At 38.6% G+C, this 20,086-nt stretch overlaps 1 protein-coding gene and 1 non-coding gene across 5 annotated transcripts in view; one reads left to right on the top strand and one right to left on the bottom strand.

Moving 5' to 3' along the window:
* Nucleotides 1–2,863: 2,863 nt before the first annotated feature.
* CASP8AP2 (caspase 8 associated protein 2) overlaps nucleotides 2,864–20,086 on the bottom strand; it is a 31,171-nt gene continuing 13,948 nt past the window's right edge. For 3 of the 4 annotated variants that reach the window (XM_065911470.1, XM_065911471.1, XM_065911469.1), the window contains exons 3-11: nucleotides 18,609–18,677; nucleotides 16,450–16,550; nucleotides 15,813–15,887; nucleotides 14,823–14,938; nucleotides 10,893–13,111; nucleotides 7,230–10,353; nucleotides 6,070–6,169; nucleotides 5,315–5,401; nucleotides 2,864–3,474 (exon numbers count right to left, since the gene is read on the bottom strand). In XM_065911470.1, the coding sequence (XP_065767542.1) occupies nucleotides 5,345–5,401; nucleotides 6,070–6,169; nucleotides 7,230–10,353; nucleotides 10,893–13,111; nucleotides 14,823–14,938; nucleotides 15,813–15,887; nucleotides 16,450–16,550; nucleotides 18,609–18,677 (5,861 nt within the window). In that variant the 3' untranslated portion in view covers nucleotides 2,864–3,474; nucleotides 5,315–5,344. The remainder of the gene's footprint in view (nucleotides 3,475–5,314; nucleotides 5,402–6,069; nucleotides 6,170–7,229; nucleotides 10,354–10,892; nucleotides 13,112–14,822; nucleotides 14,939–15,812; nucleotides 15,888–16,449; nucleotides 16,551–18,608; nucleotides 18,678–20,086) is intronic. The other variant, XR_010659927.1, reaches the window with a different exon arrangement.
* Nucleotides 16,810–16,873, top strand: LOC136150995 (U7 small nuclear RNA). The gene has a single exon (XR_010659981.1). It is a non-coding gene; the product is annotated as a U7 small nuclear RNA (small nuclear RNA).

The raw sequence follows: 20,086 nt of genomic DNA on the forward strand, positions 1-20,086 counted from the left end.
TTCCTAATTTCAGTATGTGTCTAGATGCGGGGTACTTTTTGCCATTGGGCACTCTATGGTGTCTCAACCTTTAAAATTTTTCTTCTTCTGACCTTGTGTGTTACTTGAATGCTGGGACATCTACTTCTGTCTGTGGGATGTCTACTTCATCCCACTTACTTCAACATTCATATTTTCTATTTACCTTTTTTTGCTTCCTGTGGACAAGTTTCTCAATCCGACTTTTCAACTCACTAATTCATGCATCTGTTCAGTTCAGTCGCTCAGTCATGTCCGACGCTGCAACTCCATCGACTGCAATATGCCAGGCTTCCAGGTCCATCACCAACTCCCAGAGTCTGCTCAAACTCATGTCCATCAAGTTGGTGATGCCATCCAACCATCTGATCCTCTGTCGTCCCCTTCTCCTCCTACCTTCAATCTTTCCCAGCATCAGGGTCACTTCAAATGAGTCAGTTCTTCACATCAGGTGGCCAGAGTATTGGACTTTCAGCTTCAGCATCAGTCCTTCCAATGAATATTCAGGACTGATCTCCTTTGGGATGGACTGGTTGGATCTCCTTGGAGTCCAAGGGACCCTCAAGAGTCTTCTCCAACACCACAGTTCAAAAGCATCAAGTATTCGGCGCTCAGCTTTGTTTATAGACCAACTCTCACGACCATGCATGACTACTGGAAAAACCATAGCTTTGACTAGACGGACCTTTGTTGGCAAAGAAATGTCTCTGCTTTTTAATATGCTGTCTAGGTTTGTCATAGCTTTTCTTCCAAGGAGCAAGCGTCTTTTAATTTCACGGCTGCAGTCACCATCTGCAATGATTTTGGAGCCCAAGAAAATGAAGTCTGACACTGTTTCCATTGTTTTCCCATCTATTTGCCATGAAGTAACGGGACCAGACGGAGAAAGCAATGGCACCCCACTCCAGTACTCTTGCCTGGAAAATCCTATGGACAGAGGAGCCTGATAGGCCGTGGTCCATGGGGTCGCTAAGACTTGGACACAACTGAGCGACTTCACTTTCACTTTTCACTTTCACACATTGGAGAAGGAAATGGCGACCCACTCCAGTGTTCTTGCCTGGAGAATCCCAGGGATGGGGGAGCCTGGTGGGCTGCTGTCTATGGGGTTGCACAGAGTCTGACACGACTGAAGTGACTTAGCAGCTTAGCAGTAGCAACAGCAACGGGACCAGATGCCATGATCTTAACTTTCTGAACGTTGAGTTTAAAGCCAACTTTTTCACTCTCCTCTTTCACTTTCATCAAGAGGCTCTTTAGTTCTTCTTCACTTTCTGCCATAAGGGTGGTATCATCTGCATATCTGAGGTTATTGATATTTCTTCTGGCAATCTTGATTCCAGCTTGTGTTTCTTCCAGCCCAGTGTTTCTCATGATGTACTCTGCATAAAAGTTAAATAAGCAGGGTGACAATATACAGCCTTGACGTACTCCTTTTCCTATTTGGAACCAGTCTGTTGTTTCATGTCCTATTCTAACTGTTGCTTCCTGACCTGCATATAGGTTTCTCAAAAGGCAGGTCAGGTGGTCTGGTATTCCCATCTCTTTAAGAATTTTACAGTTTGTTGTGATCCACACAGTCAAAGGCTTTGGCATAGTCAATAAAGCAGAAGTAGATGCTTTTCTGGAACGCTCTTGCTTTTTTGATGATCCATTGGATGTTGGCAATTTCATCTCTGGTTCCTCTACCTTTTCTAAATCCAGCTTGAACATCCGGAAGTTTTCAGTTTACATACTGTTGAAACCTGGCTTGGAGAATTTTGAGCATTACTCTGCTAGTGTGTGAGATGAATGTAATTGTGCGGTAGTTTGAGCATTCTTTGGCATTGCCTTTCTTTGGGACTGGAATGAAAACCGACCTTTTCCAGTCCTGTGGCCATTGCTGACTTTTCCAAATTTGCTGGCATATTGAGTGCAGCACTTTCAGAGGATAATCTTATGAGGATTCAAAATAGCTCAACTGGAATTCCATCACTTCCACTAGCTTTGTTTGTAGTGATGCATCTGTATCCACTCTATTTTCATTCCATTTTACCTTTATTTTAAATATTATGTTTTTGATATTTCTACTTGGTTATTTCTTATACCACACTGCCAAAATCTTTTTTTCCTTTTAGTGTTTCCTGGCCTTATATTAGATCTTTATGGTCTTCTGTAATCCAGTTTGTTTTCTTGGATTCAGTGGTACCTCTTAGTTGCTTCTTTAGTTTGGCTTGTGAACCCATTTGCCTGGTGGTAAAGATTCTTATGCACTGAAGGGCTAGGGGCCAGCGGAGGGCTTGGCTATGCTGGGACAAAAAGAAAGGGGCAAGGTCAAGCCTTATGGCAGACCGCCCCAGAACTATACAACCACAGTTCATCATTTCAGTTTGTTATCCACCAAGTAATCCTTCAGATCAGGGCTTCCCCTGCAGACACTGGGAGAAATGGCAATTTCCTCAGTAACTTCAGATCTCCAAGCCTAGATTGTAACCTACCAGTATCACCAGTCTGAAGGAAGAGGGATGGATAAATAATGCATAGTCAGGCAATCCTTACCTGCTTTCCCCAGATCCTCACCCAAAAGGAATTTCTGCACTGCGCTGATTTTGTCTGTGAGGACCCCGGGGCACTGGTCACGGTACCAGTAGCTACTGTGAGAAAGCTGGCAAGAGCAACCGGTTTGCTCCAACAAATCTGCTCCAGCACATTCAGCCAGCCATGCCCCCGCCAAGAGCCACTTCAAAACAGCCCGCAAGGCCCCTGGGCATTTTATCTTTCTTCCATTTTAATTATCACTAAACACAACAAAAGAAACATTCTAATACACAATAAGAGAACCATTCTAATCAGAATATAACAGAACTTTACATGGTTTTATTTATACATTACTGGTAATGAAAGCAAACTTTATACAAAAAGTTTTATACAAATAAAAAAATCCTTGGCCAGGCACAGCCATTCATGTGTGTGTATACAACCAAACATACACACACACAAAGTATTTTACATCATCGTAATTGTACATATTTACAGACACACTATTTAAATTATTTTACAATTTAACAAAATGAGGACAGGCAATTACAAAAGCAAATAAAAATGGATGAAACAAACTAAATAATGGTTAAGTTTAAAATGTTACAAAACTATTTTTAAAAATCTAGAAAAGAAAGTCATTTCTTTGAAATATCAAAACTAAGATTTCAATACTGTCTCATTGTTGCTTGTACCTTAGTCACAAGTTGTAACCTGTTTAGAAATAAATATCCTGATCAGTCACAGGTGAGCAAGTCATAAGTTGACCATGTTGGGCTGAAGCTAAGAGTAGGCAAGTAATAACAAATGCAGATTATTATCCGGTAATCAAATATGCCATAAAACTGCCCTCTCCTGCTCCATTAAAAACATGAAGCATTCCAGGCTTTTGTGCAGTATGCAGTATCAATTAAGACGCCAAGAAACTCAGCAACTTATCTGGAATATAAGAAAATGATGAAGTTACGACACTGTTTTTCTGATATGATCAATTCATAAACTGCTGTTCTTTCAAGTGAGCTCTACTTAGACAATGTGTGTGTGTATGTGTGTGAGTCACTCAGTCATGTCTGACTCTTTGCAAACCCATGAACTCTAGCCTGCCAGAATCCTCTGTCCATGGCATTCTCCAGGCAAGAATACTGGAGTGGGTTGCCATGCCCTTCTCCTGGGGATCTTCCCAATCCAGGGATAGAACCTTGGTCTCCCTTGTTGCAAGCAGATTCTTAACCATCTGAGCCACCAGGGAAGCCCTAGATAATACTGGTGGTTAAAGAACTAGCTTTTTCTAGAATTAGGTTGGTAACTTTATCATTACATTCCGCTTTTGACAATAATTTAATGAGACTATAGTACTTGAAGGAAAAAAAATCAGCAAAGAAACAAACTAGGAATGAAATAAAATACTATTTGTGCTATCACGCAAGCAAATAAAATGTCAGGTATCAAATCCATGAAAAAAATTGTACATTTGCAAAGCAATTTGGAAATTTCAAACTAATAAACATCACTTCCAGATACAAGTTAATTCTTTCATGAATGGACATTATCTTCAAAAAGAGAATGGAAGTCACATTTTATAACAATGTTCAGATAAAACCACAGTTTAACTTCTTAAAGGTAGTTTTTTACTTTTTAACTTTATTTATATTGAATCTGAAAAATAATCAGGCAATTTTTGCATCAAACTATTTTTTTTAAGTTTCTTTAGAATAAGCTTTTTCTTCAAATCCCCCATTATTCAATCTTACATTCTGAATTATGTAATAGATTTTTAACTTCAGATAAACTAAATATTTTTTGAAGATTTCATTAAGAAACTAGTTGCTCTAAGAGGATACTGAAATTAACAGATTATCTAAAAGTAATTTATACTATGTTTAGGAACAGTTTTTTATAACTCAAAAATATTCAGAACCCGTCACAATGAGATCAAAGTCCAAATATGGTTTTTACTCAGATTTACCTATAAAGTTGGGTGTTTGGATTCAAATAACTATGACTACAAATCAACTGAAAAATAGTGATTTGTTAAATATCTTTACAATTTTCCTTACAGAAAAATCCAAAATGTTTAGGCAACTGGCCTAGGTCTTAAAGAAAAAAATCTGATACATATTGACTTAATAAATCTATATAAGAATGGCTTAAAGAAACATGTTTGTGTACATTATTAATAATTCAATGTGGTAAATCGTGTCACCTCTTCAGATGACAATGGATTTCATGTTTTTAAATGTATGTTTTGTATTTAAAGTATTTTAGCACTCAATTAAAAATGAGAAAAATGTTAAATTACCATGACTGTACAGACTTCACTGGCTATGAAATATACTGCTATTCAAGAATGTCTTCTTTTCTTTCTTTTGGCTGCACCATACGGCATGCAGGATCTTAGTTCTCTGACCAGGGATCGAACTGAGGCCCCCTGAAGTGGAAGCACAGAGTCTTAACCTCTGGGCCTCCAAGGAATTCCCTCAAGAATGCTTTTTCTTTTCTTTATCTATAAAAATTTATAATCAATCATCAAATAGATCTGCCCCCGCCTTAGACTCATGAGCACGCAGAAGGTGGAGGAGAGAGGCTATCCTGATCTAACTGCAGCAGGCTTCACTGAGCACGTCCCACCTTCTAAGACAGGTGACTTATAAGACTTCCTGAGCACGCATCCTCCAACCTGTGACGGAAGCACGAGCTGAACTCGATGTCTCTCACCCACCACTCACATTTCAATGACTAGTGAGCCACTAACCGCACAGGTACAGTGTCAGACACTTACTTGACTAGCCTCCTGCAGTGTATCCATCAACTACCTGCATTTGGACTTTTCAAAGAGCTTCATTAGCTGCTGGAATCTTTCTGAGACCTGAAAAATTTTAAATGAGGGTTAATTGTAAATATTGTACTAATATATTCTGTATCTTTGATGAATATTTTCAGAAAACATCTAAAATAAATAAATTTTTAAAAAATTTAAAAAATAAAGTCAGCCTTCTGATTTGTGGGAAAAAAAAAAAAGAAAACACCTAAAGACAGAGAAAGCTACTCTTAATAATAATGGTAAAGTAATATTTTGGAAAACAAAATATCTTCGTAATAAAGGTAACTGCTATTAAACTTTTCAATATTAAACTTTCTTAAGCAACAAAGCGTCATTACAAAATTGCTTGAGGACAAATAAGTAAATGGTAAAATGACAGAAAAAAGAATTAGGATTGTTTCAAATTTCTTCCACAATCATCAAGCTTTTAACAGTTCTACACGACGAACATGAAGAACCAAACTCTTTTTTTTTTGGCCGCACTGTGCAGCTTGCAGGACCTTGGCTCCCCAACCAGGGACTGAATCCACACTCTTGGTAACGAAAGCACAGAGTCCTATCTACTGGACGACCAAGAATTCTCCAAAGAGCAATACTTTTAAAGACGATAGCTAATAAATATCTATATATTTTAAACACATTAAAAATAAAATCTAAGTATTTACAGTAGTACCATCTGTGAAACAACAGAGATGCAAAATTTGGGTAGTTACCTGATATGGATTTTTATTCAACTTAGCAGCTAAATGAGTAAATGTTTTCAATGATGGCCCTTTTTTCTGACATTCCAATAAAATTTCCCGGTCATCATTTCTGAAGGGGGAAAGAATGTTAGTTTTTGTAGATTATAACAGAAAGGTAAGAAAAAGTTCACTTTCTTAATATCTACTAATAAGAACTGGCATTTTTGTTAAAACTCATAAAAAAAGGAAAAGTGTATATACTAAAATAAAGGACAATGGTTATCTAAGAGATAAGATTATGGATGATTTTAATCTTTGAGTTCATACATATTTCCCAAATTTTCTAAAACAAATACACTAATGTATTTTTCTAGTGACAAAAATGAAAGATTTTTTTAAAATTCTACCTGTAGTGTGTAAATAGTACTTATAAAGTTAGGGCCCAAACATGATCACAGACTTAATAGGTGAGAAGAACCAAAAAGTAATATAGAATTCAGATATTCTAATCCCTAGAGCTCTGCTTTTTCTACATGGTCTGAACCAATGTTTGTTATTACAATCTCTTGAGATTTTACCATCTACAGGTTACCTGAAATGAAAGCATGGAGGACTGAGGTATTAAAACTGATCCCAATGTCAAGAAAATGCACTATCATTATACACTCAAGCCAGTCTGGATATCATGTTCCTCTAGCTTAATGGGTTACAACTGTGGTTACCTTTACATCTGAAAGGTGGTCTTTACAACTGCATTTTTTAAGTTCACATTAAAATACACAAAATTTATAAAACTGTTTTTGAAACTTCTGACTTCAGGGGAAAACTCAAATTACACTCAGTCACACTTTTTGTCCTGTTCACCACCCGTCATTCCTCCTTTCTAAAGAAAATGTGTGTATACTAGGTCCCTTACAAATGAAAGATTTTTTTTTTCATTGAAAAAGTGAGGTTAAGACATAGTGAAAAGTTCTGTCCATTGTGCCAGGACACATCATCCCTGGTCAAAAACCACTGCTCTAGACTGTTATACAGGACAGCTGGGCTGTCCTAGAGTGTATTTCCTGCCAGCTTTGGCCACTCCGAAAGTGATCCCTTTCCCTATTTTAAGTTGGGATAAAACTATGACATGATAGATTTCTGGCGTCTCAAAACTTCCTGGTGATTTAATAGTCTCTTAAGATTCTTACCTTGTCCACGAAACTATAATTTCTCCCTTCTTTTTAATAACATTCTTTGCAGAAAGGCTTGTGAAAGAAGTGGCAGGTGCTGCTGATGCATCCTTAGTCCCCGGGCTTTCCTTTAATGATGAGGGGTCTTTAGTTACTGAAGGGGCCTTTTTCTTACTGGCTTTCCTTCGATGAGCATTACCGTTCTCACCAGAGTCTTGGGTAATTTTTTTGGTCTTTTCCCTACTGGTTAAGTCTGTTTCCTTTCTCTGTTTTTTTTGAGAAGAAGGATTTAGATCAGAAAGATTTCTTCTCTTTTTGTGAGGATTATCCAATGTCCCAGGCAATTCTGAACTGTTAGAATTTAATGCTGACTCTGAGTTTAAATCATCCTTTTTCACTTCACCCGAACTGGAAGCTTCCGAGGTTAGATCAATACAGGCCTCCTCAACGACGCATTCCAAAGGCCTGTTCCCCACCTGCACATTTTCTTCCTTTGAGTTATCTTCATCGACACAGATCACCGGACACCCCAAGTCTTCAACAACTACGGCAGGATGGTTACCTTCATTTTTACTGTCACTTGAAACATCTTGTGTCAAATCAATAAAAGTATCAACAGTTTCAGGCTGAATATTGTCTAATACTGGAGCATTTTGATCCACACTACTTCCAGAACACCCCAACTGATCAATATTTAAAACTGTTACCTCTACAAGTTCCCCCAACTTTTTGGTCTCAGTGACTGGATCTTTTGTGAGGTCTATACATGTGTTTGGAAGATGATCCTCAACAGAATGTGGGATTTCTTCCACTGGAGGCAATTCTTCAATGCTTTCAGGCACTTTTGGTTCCCATACTTGATGCAACTTGAAACATTCTTCAGCTTCTTCGGTACTTTGACTCACTTTACCTGAAGCATCTTTAAGAAATTCATATATGTCAGGAACTTCTGTTTGTATCACACAGTCTTGTTCCTCATGAACTAAACTACCATCAACATTCTTACTGGAATTTTTCAGTTCCTCCTTAAAAACTCTGTTCTGACATGAAATATATTCTTCCTCCACGGCTGCATCAGCTTTCTTTTCCATTCTCGGCAGAGAGTCATCAGGCAGTGTACTCTGTACAAGAGTAGGGGAGGTGGATGGTGCCGCTCGCCGAATTTTCACAATGAAGTGATCGTTGGACTTTTCCATTATGACAGCATGCATGGGGAGGTTAGGGTGGTACTGAAAGCCTGGGGCGACAGGCCGGCTTGTCCACGAAGAAGAACAACTTGATTTACTGCTTGAATTATCAGACTCCAGGGCTAAATGAATATCCTGTTCAGACGCGTCCTCTTCCTCCAGTAAGGCATCCTCACTAAAATGGGCACTAATAACTTCTTCGGGCGTTGAATTAGACAAAGCTTCTGGCTTTAAAAAACTGAGATGGCCATCTGACTTCAGAGGCGATGGTACTGTTAAAGAGACAGCTAGATCTTCAAGAAGTATGGAAGAAATGCAGGGCCTGCTCTTTTCTGAACCACATACATTATCTTTACTTAAAGCTAGGTTAGTGGACACTTCAAACATACAATTTTCATCCAACACATCTGGATGGACTGGCAACGAAAGCCCCGAAGACAGAGACGGACCTTTCTCAGACGACAGTAAGGACCAGTTGTCATCACTGATTACCTTAGGGCAGGGAGAAACCACCCCTGCAACCAGCTCTTCAGTTGTACAAGCTGGTATAGATTCACATTTGAGACTCTCGAGCAGCTGTTTCTCTGGTGTCTTTAACTCCCACTCACTTTTTTCATTGCAGTTGACACTGTTGTCCAAAAGATCAGAACCTTGCAACAAACTTTTAAATATTTCCCCCATCTGTGCATCACTCACTAAATTAAACGTAAGGCTAGATGCCTGCTGTTCAGTAAGAATCTCGAAACTGCGTTCTGGCTTCAGAGGAGCGAGCTGGGATGCCTGGGGATCCTCTGTGGTGCCACCGTCGATTTTTCCTGGCTTTGGGGTGCTCAGGCAGTTTGGTTCCAAGGCGTGCTCTTCAGACTGAGGATTCCTCATATTATCAAAGCAAGTGTTAGTAGTCTTTTTAATGTCATGCTTTACTGTGTTAATACTGGGATTCTTTTGCTCTTGGTGTTTTTCCTCAGATTTTTTACCACCTACTGAAGACTTAGAAGAACCAGGATCTTCTGATTTGGGGGGTTTCTCTTTGAACACTTCTTTGCCCAAGTTGTTTATACGCCCCTTCTGACAGTATGAAGATCGCGCTTTCTCCTTACTTTTCTTCTCAAGCTTGCCTTCGTCACTGTCACTGCCAACATTTATGGAGTCACAAAATTTTACAAAGATTTTCTTAAGTTTTGCAAACAAATAGTCGAGTTGTTCATCTACAAATCTCCACAATTTTTTTTTCATATCTGGTAGTTGCTGTTCAAATAAACGATCCACGATGCCATTCTTTTTAACTTGCTTGAGTTTGGACTCTATAACATCGCAGAGATTCTTCTGTAAAGTAGTCACTGACTTAGATATTTTAGACAAGTCCAGGTATTTAATTAGTGATGTAAAACTCAAAATTGCTGACTCAATAATTCTATGAAACTGTATTAATGAAAATTTTACCTTGAATTTCATGTAATTTTTCCTTACATGTTTTCTTATCATTCGTAACATGTGCATAATCTCTCGGACAGAAGAGGGTGTGACAATGATTGGAACTATTTTCTCTAGGCTGGAAGTGCTCATTGACCTCTCTTTCTTCTCTGTTTTTGAAGATCTGCTAGACTCACTTCGTCTTCTATCCCATCTGCTTTTGGTCTGATGCATTTTCATAGAGGGTATCTTCCTGTTGTCCTTATCCAAACGCACAGAGCTGTTCCTGCTTTCTGGGCCAGTTTTTGTCTTCTTCATGTCCGCAGAACCTCTTGGTTTGGCACTTTTGTCAAAACTTCTTTGTGGTTCAGGTTTTTCGCTGTCACTGATAATTTCTCCTTCTTCTAATTCATCTAGAGATGAATTCTTGTGGGAGTCTGCTTCTGCAAATTTGTCAGATTTGCATATTGGCTTTTGATTTTCCTTGTTGAGATCAGACTGACTCGTGGAGGTAGAATGAGCTGAATTTGGTAGAAACACATCTGTGAAAGAGAAAAGCATATTATTGCCACATGACCAATGAGTGTTTATCATTTAACATTTCCACGTTAAATATAACAAGATATTAAATGTTGAGGCAATTTATTATTTTAATAGCTTAAAAAAAAAGCAGAATGTTAATGTCTAACACTTATCATATGGTTCATCTTTACTGGTCTGAGAAGGTGCCTGACAATAATGATACTGCACAGCCTGATCATTTGGGTAACCAGCAAAACCAACTGTTCAAGTTTCTTGATGTTAGCAGCATCACCTACTCTATGCGATTTGATGATGATTTTTAAACAAGAAAGTATCTGAAAACAGGCAAAGGATATCTGAAACAATCTGTCCTACCATTCTCTTTTTCGTATAAATAGCATTACCTAAACCTAGACTAAAGGCTCAGTGTACATTACTAGTTAACTACAGAGGTGTGAACACTAGCTATATTATCAAATAAAACACACAAATTCATCTTGCTGGTGTATTTTACATTCTCACATAAAGATAAGCTATAGGAGAGAATATAAAGTATTACCTTTATGACTATTATTATATAATGGAACTTGAGATGTACTTTCCAGTCTAAGAACTTTTGCTACAGGTCTCACTGGACTATTCAGAGGACTGATGGCTTCTGGAATGGGTCTCAGCTGATTAAAGTCAATGCTCAGAACTGAGTTCTCATCATCATGATACACTGAGTTTGTGTCACCAACTTCCATTCTGTCATCCATTAACTCAGTCTGCTGAAGTGAAGACTCTGGAGTCTCTTTAGGTGAGCAAGGACCCAAATGAGAAGACGTGTTCTCAGCCAGTGGCGGGTCTACACGAGAAGGCTCAAGCTCTCGTGTGCCACCTTCTGAGAGGACAGATGGCAGAATGCCAGTTCCCTCAACTGGAGGCTGCAAGATGCTTTCCCTGGGTTTGGTCATGCTTGCTGAAAATGCCTCCTTCATTTCTGTCTCTTCAGGGACACTACAAGAATTTAAGTCACGGTTTCTTTTGCTGTCCAGTTCCAAGCCGACGTTCTGAGGACCATTTGACTGTGGTGTGTCTGTTATCACAGGAACTGCGGCCCTGGCACCAGTAACAGCCTGCTCCACTGCTGCGGATGGAGACAACAAAGGTTCTGTTGGTTCCATTTCCACAGGTGCCGAGAAGGAAGTCTCCGTGCCGCTCATGGCTGTGTCAGAAGGCACAGCGTCCTCCACAGATGCAACGGACAAGCAGTTTCCTTCTACTTTCTGCTCTGAAATGCTGGTCCTGGGTTCAGACGCTGCTCTAAGAGCATCCTTTGGCTCCAATGACTCAGATTTGGTTTCCTGTGTGGTACGTTCACGGACAGAGGGGACACATGTCACAGCCTGAGCCTGCACCAGTGACTCGGAAGCACGTAAGTCACAGGACGGGGGAGTATCAGTTATCCTATGCTGGCTCTCCTGAGAAGCAGGCTGCTTTTTAGCGGGAGAAAGAGTTAAGTTCAGTTTTTCCATAAAGCTCAACTTTAAGTCTTTGCTTTGCGGCTCATTCGGGGCACTCTGAGCTCTAACTGCGGGCTCCTCCCTATTCGCTCCTTCAGTAACATCACTGTTGGAGACCTCCCCTTTGTCGCTTTTTGGCTCGCTCTGCCTCTTTAAGCCTGCGGTGGTTTTCTTGCTTTCTCTGTTAGTCCTCTGCACGTGTCCCGGAGGTGCTCTTTCCTCACTCCTCACGTGCTTGTTCTCCTCTCTGCCCTCCCGTTCCCGTTTCCTCTTCTCTTCGGTTCTGTGCCTCTCGGCTCTGGAGGCCGCACTTTCCCGCTGCTGCCCGGCAGCCGCCTCTGTGGAATCAGCGTGTTTGTGAGTTCTACCGGCTAGAAGCGAAGCCGGGCCTCTCCCTTCTTGAACACTGTGATTACTTACAGCCCTGTCTCTTCTGCAATCGTCCCAGCCTCTTCTCTCCTCGCCGTGGTATTTACCTGAGCTGTGAGAAGACTTTGCCAGTTCACTTTTTGAATGTGGAAGCCCCGCTCGTTCAGATCTTCTCCAATGATCCTGGCCTTTCACTACTGATTTCGACTTCTGATCGACTTTCCTCTCTTCTTTGTTTTGTGATTTAAGTTCTTTTCTATTAACGTTTTGTGATCGTTCACTTTGTCTTTCGAGCTTTTTGTCACTTTGAGATTCCAGTCGAGTGTGCGACTTGTCTCTAGAGCTTTCTTTCTCCCAAGAGGAGCTGACGCGTTCATTTTTATGATCTAAGTCTGTGTTACTTTTCAACTTTGCGGTCTTGCTTTCGGACTTTGGCTCGCCTTTGCCATGTTTCTCGGGAGGCCCCTGTGGCCTCTGACTGGCCTCCGCGCTCCTCGGCTCACCATCGCCATAGCCAGCGCTCGAGTCTCTCCGTATTCTGTCAGTCCCCCGGTTGTGCTGGCTATGTCGGCTGTCTTTCCTTCCCCTTCTCTGGTCCTCATCTGGACTGCTCTCGCCAACCTGGTGATGGAAGCGGGACCAGACGCCGTTGGCGGAGTGCTTTCCAACAGGTGGAGGCAGACGCAGAGTGTTCTTTTTTTCACAGCGTGACTTTCCTTCCTTTTCGTGGTTTGGCAGAGAAGTGCTATGATGTACATCTTTAGAAACATCACTTTTCACTCTGTGATCAGTCTTTGAAGAGTCATCCAAATGGGGAGATCTGGATTTAAGATCTTTTGTTTTAACTAGATCTGATGTTCTCGGAGCTTTATGATTATTCCGAAAATGTGGAAACTCCGACAGTCTATTGAGAAATAGAAATTAACACCAAAAACAAAGTTAATTCCTTTCTAATAATCCAAGGTTTAATCACATGTGACACACTTTAAAATTGGGGGCCCACATACTGGCAAAACGAATTTTACTTTGTAAAAAAGAATAAGTAGTAAGAATTTACCAGTTCCCAATGTAATGGATAAGTTTTTAAAATAAGGAACTCTCTTTCATTTGCTTTGCTCAAACCAAGTCTGAAGGACCTCTCAGGTTTCTCCCAGCACTGGTCAATGTCGTTCAGATTTCCTCCACTACTGGAGAGAGAAAAGCAAGGAGGCAGGACGAGTGGCGGGAAAAAAGAGGAGAAGAGGTGGGTGGGGTGGTTCTGTGACAGATGACCAAAGCTGCGCTTTACTAAGCGCCCTGTGGCTTTAATAGAAAGAAGTGAGAAACCAGAGGCTGGAAAGAGCAAGAGGGGATGCCCGGCTCTCAGCCCAGTTCAGCTGAGAGGTGATGGGCAGCAGTAACAGTAGAAATGGGAGAGAAGTGAACGAGTTGAGAGAATATAGACATAAAAATCAACAGGACGTGGTAATGGATTTGGGTCTGAAGGATGACAAAGAGCTCAGTGTCACTGATGACCCCCAGGCAGGGGGCCTGCACATCCCTGTTTGCCAAGTAATATCAGTGTAATTACTAACAGCACTTCCTTCTACTCTCAAAAGTATCCTGGTTTGGGCAATAAGTTAAACGGTCATTCTATCCTTCAGACTCTCTAAATAAATGTTGGGGAATCCACTGAGCAAGGAACAATGGAATGGGTTCAATCTTAAATTCAGTGTTGGATGAGGTAACTTTGAAAATTTTGTACAGATGTAAAGTAGTTATCTACATATAAATGAAACTGACTAGTACAAGTAAGTTTACATCAAAAGAAAATACTGAAAGACAAAGGAAAGCAAAGACATAGCTTCGAAGAAAACCAACTTCGCCAGAAAAACAAGTCTCAAGTTAGGAAGAAAAGTAAGGCTCATGAAAGCCAAAGGGAGAAAACTGTTTCAAGAAAAAAAGTCAACTATGTCAAATTGTGTGTAAAGGCAAGTTAAAATGAGAAGCCAAAACGATGTGATGAATTTAGTGGCAGTCACAGGAGGAAGAGGTCAGAGCAGACTGGGTTCGAGAGTGAGTAGAAATGGAAGGTGGAGAAACAAATAGCAAATTTCGATAACTGTCTTGGAGGTTTGGACTATCAAGGGGAGAAGAGATGAAATTCTCTGAAGTCAAATACTGCCCCAACCAAAAAAAAAAAAGTGAGAGAGGGAGAGAGAGAAATTAAGTAGAAAATCCATTTCAGAGGAAAAAGAATATGTAACTGAGAGATATTTTAAGAGTTGTCTATGACAGAATGTATGACGCAGACACCCTCCTTGCATTTTAGTAATTTGGTGGGCCCTTTCTGGAGCCCATAACATACACTATCATCTTCCCAGGATCAAAGAATTTCAGAACAAGATCCCAGTATATTACAAAACTGGATACATTCAGAGAGGTATGTGGCAATATTGTATTAATAATCATACAGAAATCATTTTGACAATACGCCATTAGAATATTAGCTCTTCTCAGTGAAACTTTAAAAATTTAACAAAATGCATGATTTTCATTATCTTTCCAAAGTTAAAAATATTCCACATATCAATATTCATGTAATTTACAAACATATCCACATCCCTCAGTCATACCTTTGGTGAAGATTATTTATTTCTTCATCCTTGCGGTTTATTTCCACTCTGGCAGTTTTGATAAGTGCTGAGATATTTTTCTTAAGAGACTGGTTTTCATTTTTTAAGCTAAAATTCTAAACATCATAAAATATATTTAGTAAAGTATGTATCTATGGAATAAACCACTATTTATAATAGCTATTGATTACTGAATGCTAACCACATGCTAGGCATCACTTATTTTATCTTATGAAATTCTCATAACAGTTGTAGGAGGACTACAGTGATACTCATTATACAAATGGGGAGGCTGAGATTCAGAGGAGAAACTGGCACCAAAGAAAGGCTACTTAAAATGAAACAATTTAAAAGAGGGATGAAAACGAAAAACCAATAAATAACCAGAAAAAAAGTTCTGCCTGGGTCATTATTTTGGAAGTGATAAAATCTGTGTTATATTTAATAACTGGAGGTTTAACTTGAAATAATATACTAATTCTTAGGTGAAAGAAGAATGAATTGAGGACTGATTGGCTCTTTGGGAGAAAGGAAAAAGAAAGAGAAACAACTTTACCAAAAAATAAAAATCAGAACAGGACATTCCTAATCCTGCAGCATGATAACAAAAAAAGTTACTCTGGCAAAAACTGTGAGGGCACCACCATTTTCCCCCATCAGTCACTCTAAATCTTGGCTCCTCAAGCCATTCTTTTAAACCACCCGATACAATCAAAATTTTCTATACCTTAACTATTAACTAGTCTAGCAACATTTATTTAATCATTGGTCAATATCATTGAACAAATCAAGCAGTTTTCTTTTATCAGTTTCATTGACACTGGAAATAATGCCTATTTGGCCAGATTTGCTATTTCACATAATACTTTGAAAAAAAGTTTCCTTATAATCTGTCAACCCTTTAGCATTTTAACTTCTAACAAAGAATTTTACTAAATTTTTATTTTAAAGGCTAATAAGGCAAAAATAAAATATTCATTATAATTCTACCTGTGTCTGTATTTCTTTAAACTTTTTCATCAGCTCTTTCATTTGCAACTGACATTTTCCATATTCTGCCTGTAACTGTAAAATACAAAAAGATCAAGCATCGTTTTAAATTATTTTCTTAACTTAAATGACATTTAAAAATATTTAAAACTTTGTAAATCAACCCACAAAGTAGGGTAAATGAGGTCTATTTCTATTAACAGGTATTTAGTTAGACTACTGGTTTTTAAAGTTGGGCCTGCCAATAATGTTATCTTCTTTAGTTTCACATTCAGTCTCCAAACTTTAAAATCAAATAAGGTAGAAAGAAATTTGTCTGCATGAAGCCTTGGGACAATTTATAATTTAGTACAAATCATGAAAAGACAAAATGTTTTATCACACTGATTTACCTGTTGAGATTTTATATATTTAGACACTTAAATTTAATCAAGCAAAATTAAAACTACATTTAGGCAAACATTCCGAAGACACTGTTTTAAAGCAGATCTGAAGGCAGAAACTGATGTAAACATTCTTTTAGTCTAAGAGCTACTTCTCAAACATAGAACGCCTATTCAGAAGTTAGCCGATGTCTGCATCTCAGGAGATATCAAAGCACAAAATAACCATCGTTCATAATTCTGGTAATCCATACATCATTATATGTTGCCTCCTTTGCAGTTCCTTCTTCAGTCAGGATTTCTTCATATAAATCCAAACAATTCCTGGATGGTACACAGGATTTGGATGCACTGTCTAAAACAAACAAGAAACCCTTCTATTAAAATAAGTATTTCCAGATTCAATAAAATCCCTATCAAAACTCCAATGGCATTTTTCAAAGAAACGGGAAAAACAATCCTAAAATATGTATGGAACCACTAGACTGCAAACAGCCATAGCAATCTTGAGAGAGAAGATGAAAGGGGGAGGCATCAAACTTCCTGATTTCAAATGATAATACAACACTGCAGTAATCAAAAGTGTATTTTTATAGGAATAAGAACAAGCACACGAGTGCAACAGCTCTTTTACAACTTGTCTAGCAAGTTTTCCGGTCCACACTGGAAAACACTCCCATGGGAGGGAAAAAAAAGATACAGAGATCAGTGGAACATAACAGAAAGCCCAGAAATAAACGCAGGCATGTACAGTCAAAGGCGACTCAGGTGATAAAGAATCTGCCTGCAATGCGAGAGACCTGGGTTTGATCCCAGGTCAGGAAGATCTGCTGGAGAAGAACATGGAAACCCACTCCAGTATTCCTGCCTGGAGAATCCCATGGACAGAGGAGCCTAGCAGGCCACAGTCCATACGGTCGCAAAGAGTTAGACACAGCTGAAGTGACTTCGCAGGCAGGCACGCGTATACGGTCCCAACTTATGACAAGGGAGCCAAGAATATACAATGGGAAAGGATAGTCCCTTCAGTAGATGGTGTTGGGAAAACTGGACAGCCACGAGCAAAAGAAAGAAAGTAGACCCTTATATTTATGTAGCACGCACAGAAATCAACTCGAATTAAAAACCTGAATTTAAAATCTTCAACCACACTTAATATCTTCTAATAACCTATAATGGAAAAGAATACAAAAAAAGAATATACCTCTATCTATCTATCTGTATATATACTGGATCACTTTACTGTATACCCGAAACTAACAAGACAATGTAAGCCAACTCTATTTCAAAAAAAGGAACTGCCTGGCGGCCCACGGGTTAAGGCTACATGCTTCCAACGCAGGGGACACGGGCTCCACTCGTGGCTGGAGAACTAATATCCCATGAGCCCCGCAGAGGGGCCAAACTCAAAGGGGAAAAAAAGTAAAAAAAATTTTAAAAACTGAAATGTATGGAAACAGAGACTAAAAATGATGGTTAGCAAGGGCTAGGGGTGGGGGAAAAGAGATATTGATCAAACTCTTCTGAGTTTGTGGACAAGTACAAACTTCCAGCTATAAGATGATTAAGTTCTGGGGATATAATGTACAGCATAGTGATAACAGTTAATGACACTATTTTATATAATCAAAAATTGCTGAGAGTAATCCTAAAGAGATAGTAATCACCTGATGCTATACAGGTATTAGCTAATGCTATGGTGGCTATTATTTTGCAATATTTAAGTGTATAAAATCAACACACTATACATCTTAAACTTACTTAATAGTATATGTCAATTATATCTCAATAAAACTAGGGTAAAAAAAGAAAAATATACATGTCAAGCATTTTGATGTAGTGTCTACCTCTACACAAAGAGCTATACATTTCCTCATCTCTTGTATTTCATCTGAATCTATACTAATTTCAGATTTGAACTAGAGAACCACTTTACCTACAACAAATTTGTCAATAAATCAGATGTAAAGATCATATTTGTTCAAAGCTTTGAAAAATCTGATTGCAGCAAAGTTTTCTCAATTAGAAAGGTCATTAGATTCTCTGCATGTTATACTTGTACTGATTCATTTGAAAATACATATAGTACCTACCCTTTCCAAAAGGCTATCATGTAGCCTGTAACAGTGTGTGAGATAATATATGTGGTCACCACCACCAGCCTTTTTTTAATGGTACAAAATACTTTTCCATAAGGTCCAATTAAATCTGACACCCAGATGAAAAACAAACCTAAGGGCTAATTTTTTCACTGATTTGGGAAAAAATAGTTACCTGAGTATAATCACTTCAAAGAAAAGGCAAATTGTTGAGAAGCTATGAGTTATGCCAGGAATTGGTAACAACAAAATAAACACTTCCAATAGACTGACCAAACAAAATAAGAAAGCATTTTGTTACAGAATTTACATACCAGAACCAGCACTGTCCAACCCAGCATATATGTCCAAGGAACCTTCATCATTATTTTTAAGAGGAGAAGCTGGGAAAAAAAAAAAAAATCAAAGACTGGTTAAAATCGACTCTATGTACTTAGTGAAGTTTTTCCATTTCTACTCTGAAGGACCAGAAAAAGAGTATCAGTCTTATGCCAAAAAAGAAAACTGTTTAGAAGATTTTGTACATCCTTATAAACACACACATCTTAGAACACAGATACAGACTTAAAAACTCACTTTCAAAAACCCTACTAGTAATAAGATTCCCAATCCAGTATCAGAACAATCTTCCTGCAAAAATAAAAACTCTAAACAAAATATTAAAAGCTAACTGTAGTTAATGCACTATCACCAGGCTTACTGTAGCAGTCATTTCACAATATATACAAAGATGGAATTATTATATTGTACATCTGAAATTACTGTAATATTATATGCAAACGGTACCTAAATTAAAAAAAAAAAAGCTATCTGAAGAACTAAAGAGAAATCCAAAGCAGGCAAAAACTGGAGAGGAGGTGACCCCTGCAAGAAGCAATGAATTCCTATCCCCCTTTTTGACAAGTTTTTGTGCAAGGATAAGCTCTAGTTGGAACCACAGCAGGCAGAAAAACTCAGCTGGACAGTTCCAGTCCTAATAGCTTGAAGAACTAGAGAAAAAACTTTGGGGGTGCTAACAGCAACTACAAAGAGGAAATCCTAAGAGCCACAGAGAGGACTCCCCAAATTGCACCCAAATCTGAATAACACAAGCAAAGGTTAAAACTCCCAGGAGTCCAGCTAAAAGTTAAAAACTCTCTGAGCTAAACAGAGATTTCAGCTACTGTTCACCACAGGGAAGACAGAAGATTAAGTTCAGCTGAGATAAATGCCTGCTAAAATTAAAAACACTAGCACTTTTCAGAGGAATATAGCAGAATCATATATCTCGAACACTTACAATGTCCAAAACGCAATTCAAAACTTCTCAAAAGAAATCTTGGTAGACAGTAAAAACAACTCCAAAACCAAACAAAAATTCTAAAACTGAAACTACAATACTTAATGTAAAAAGATTCAACAGAAGAGGCAGTGAGCTTGAAGACAGATCAATAAATTATCCAACTGCAAGAATAGAGGAAAAAATATTTTAAAAAAGATCAGTCTTACTAACCTATAGAATATCACGAGTTCTCACATACTATAGACCTGGAGTCCCAGAAGAAAAGAGACAACGGGGAGGAAAGTGATTCTAGAAGGGTACTAGAGGATACTAGAAGGACAAAAATGGTAGATAACTGAGTAAATACAAAAGACTAATATTCCACCTCAATTGGTTTAAATTCCCCTTAGTTTATTTAAGATACATACAACAGGCTAAACTAAAAACCCTGTTATCACAGGGTTCATGACATCTTTAACATAAAGGGACGGAAGGAGGTCAAATGCAACTATATGTACAAGATTCTACATC

Source organism: Muntiacus reevesi, chromosome 19 (genome assembly GCF_963930625.1).
Source record: "Muntiacus reevesi chromosome 19, mMunRee1.1, whole genome shotgun sequence".
Lineage (NCBI taxonomy): Eukaryota > Metazoa > Chordata > Mammalia > Artiodactyla > Cervidae > Muntiacus > Muntiacus reevesi.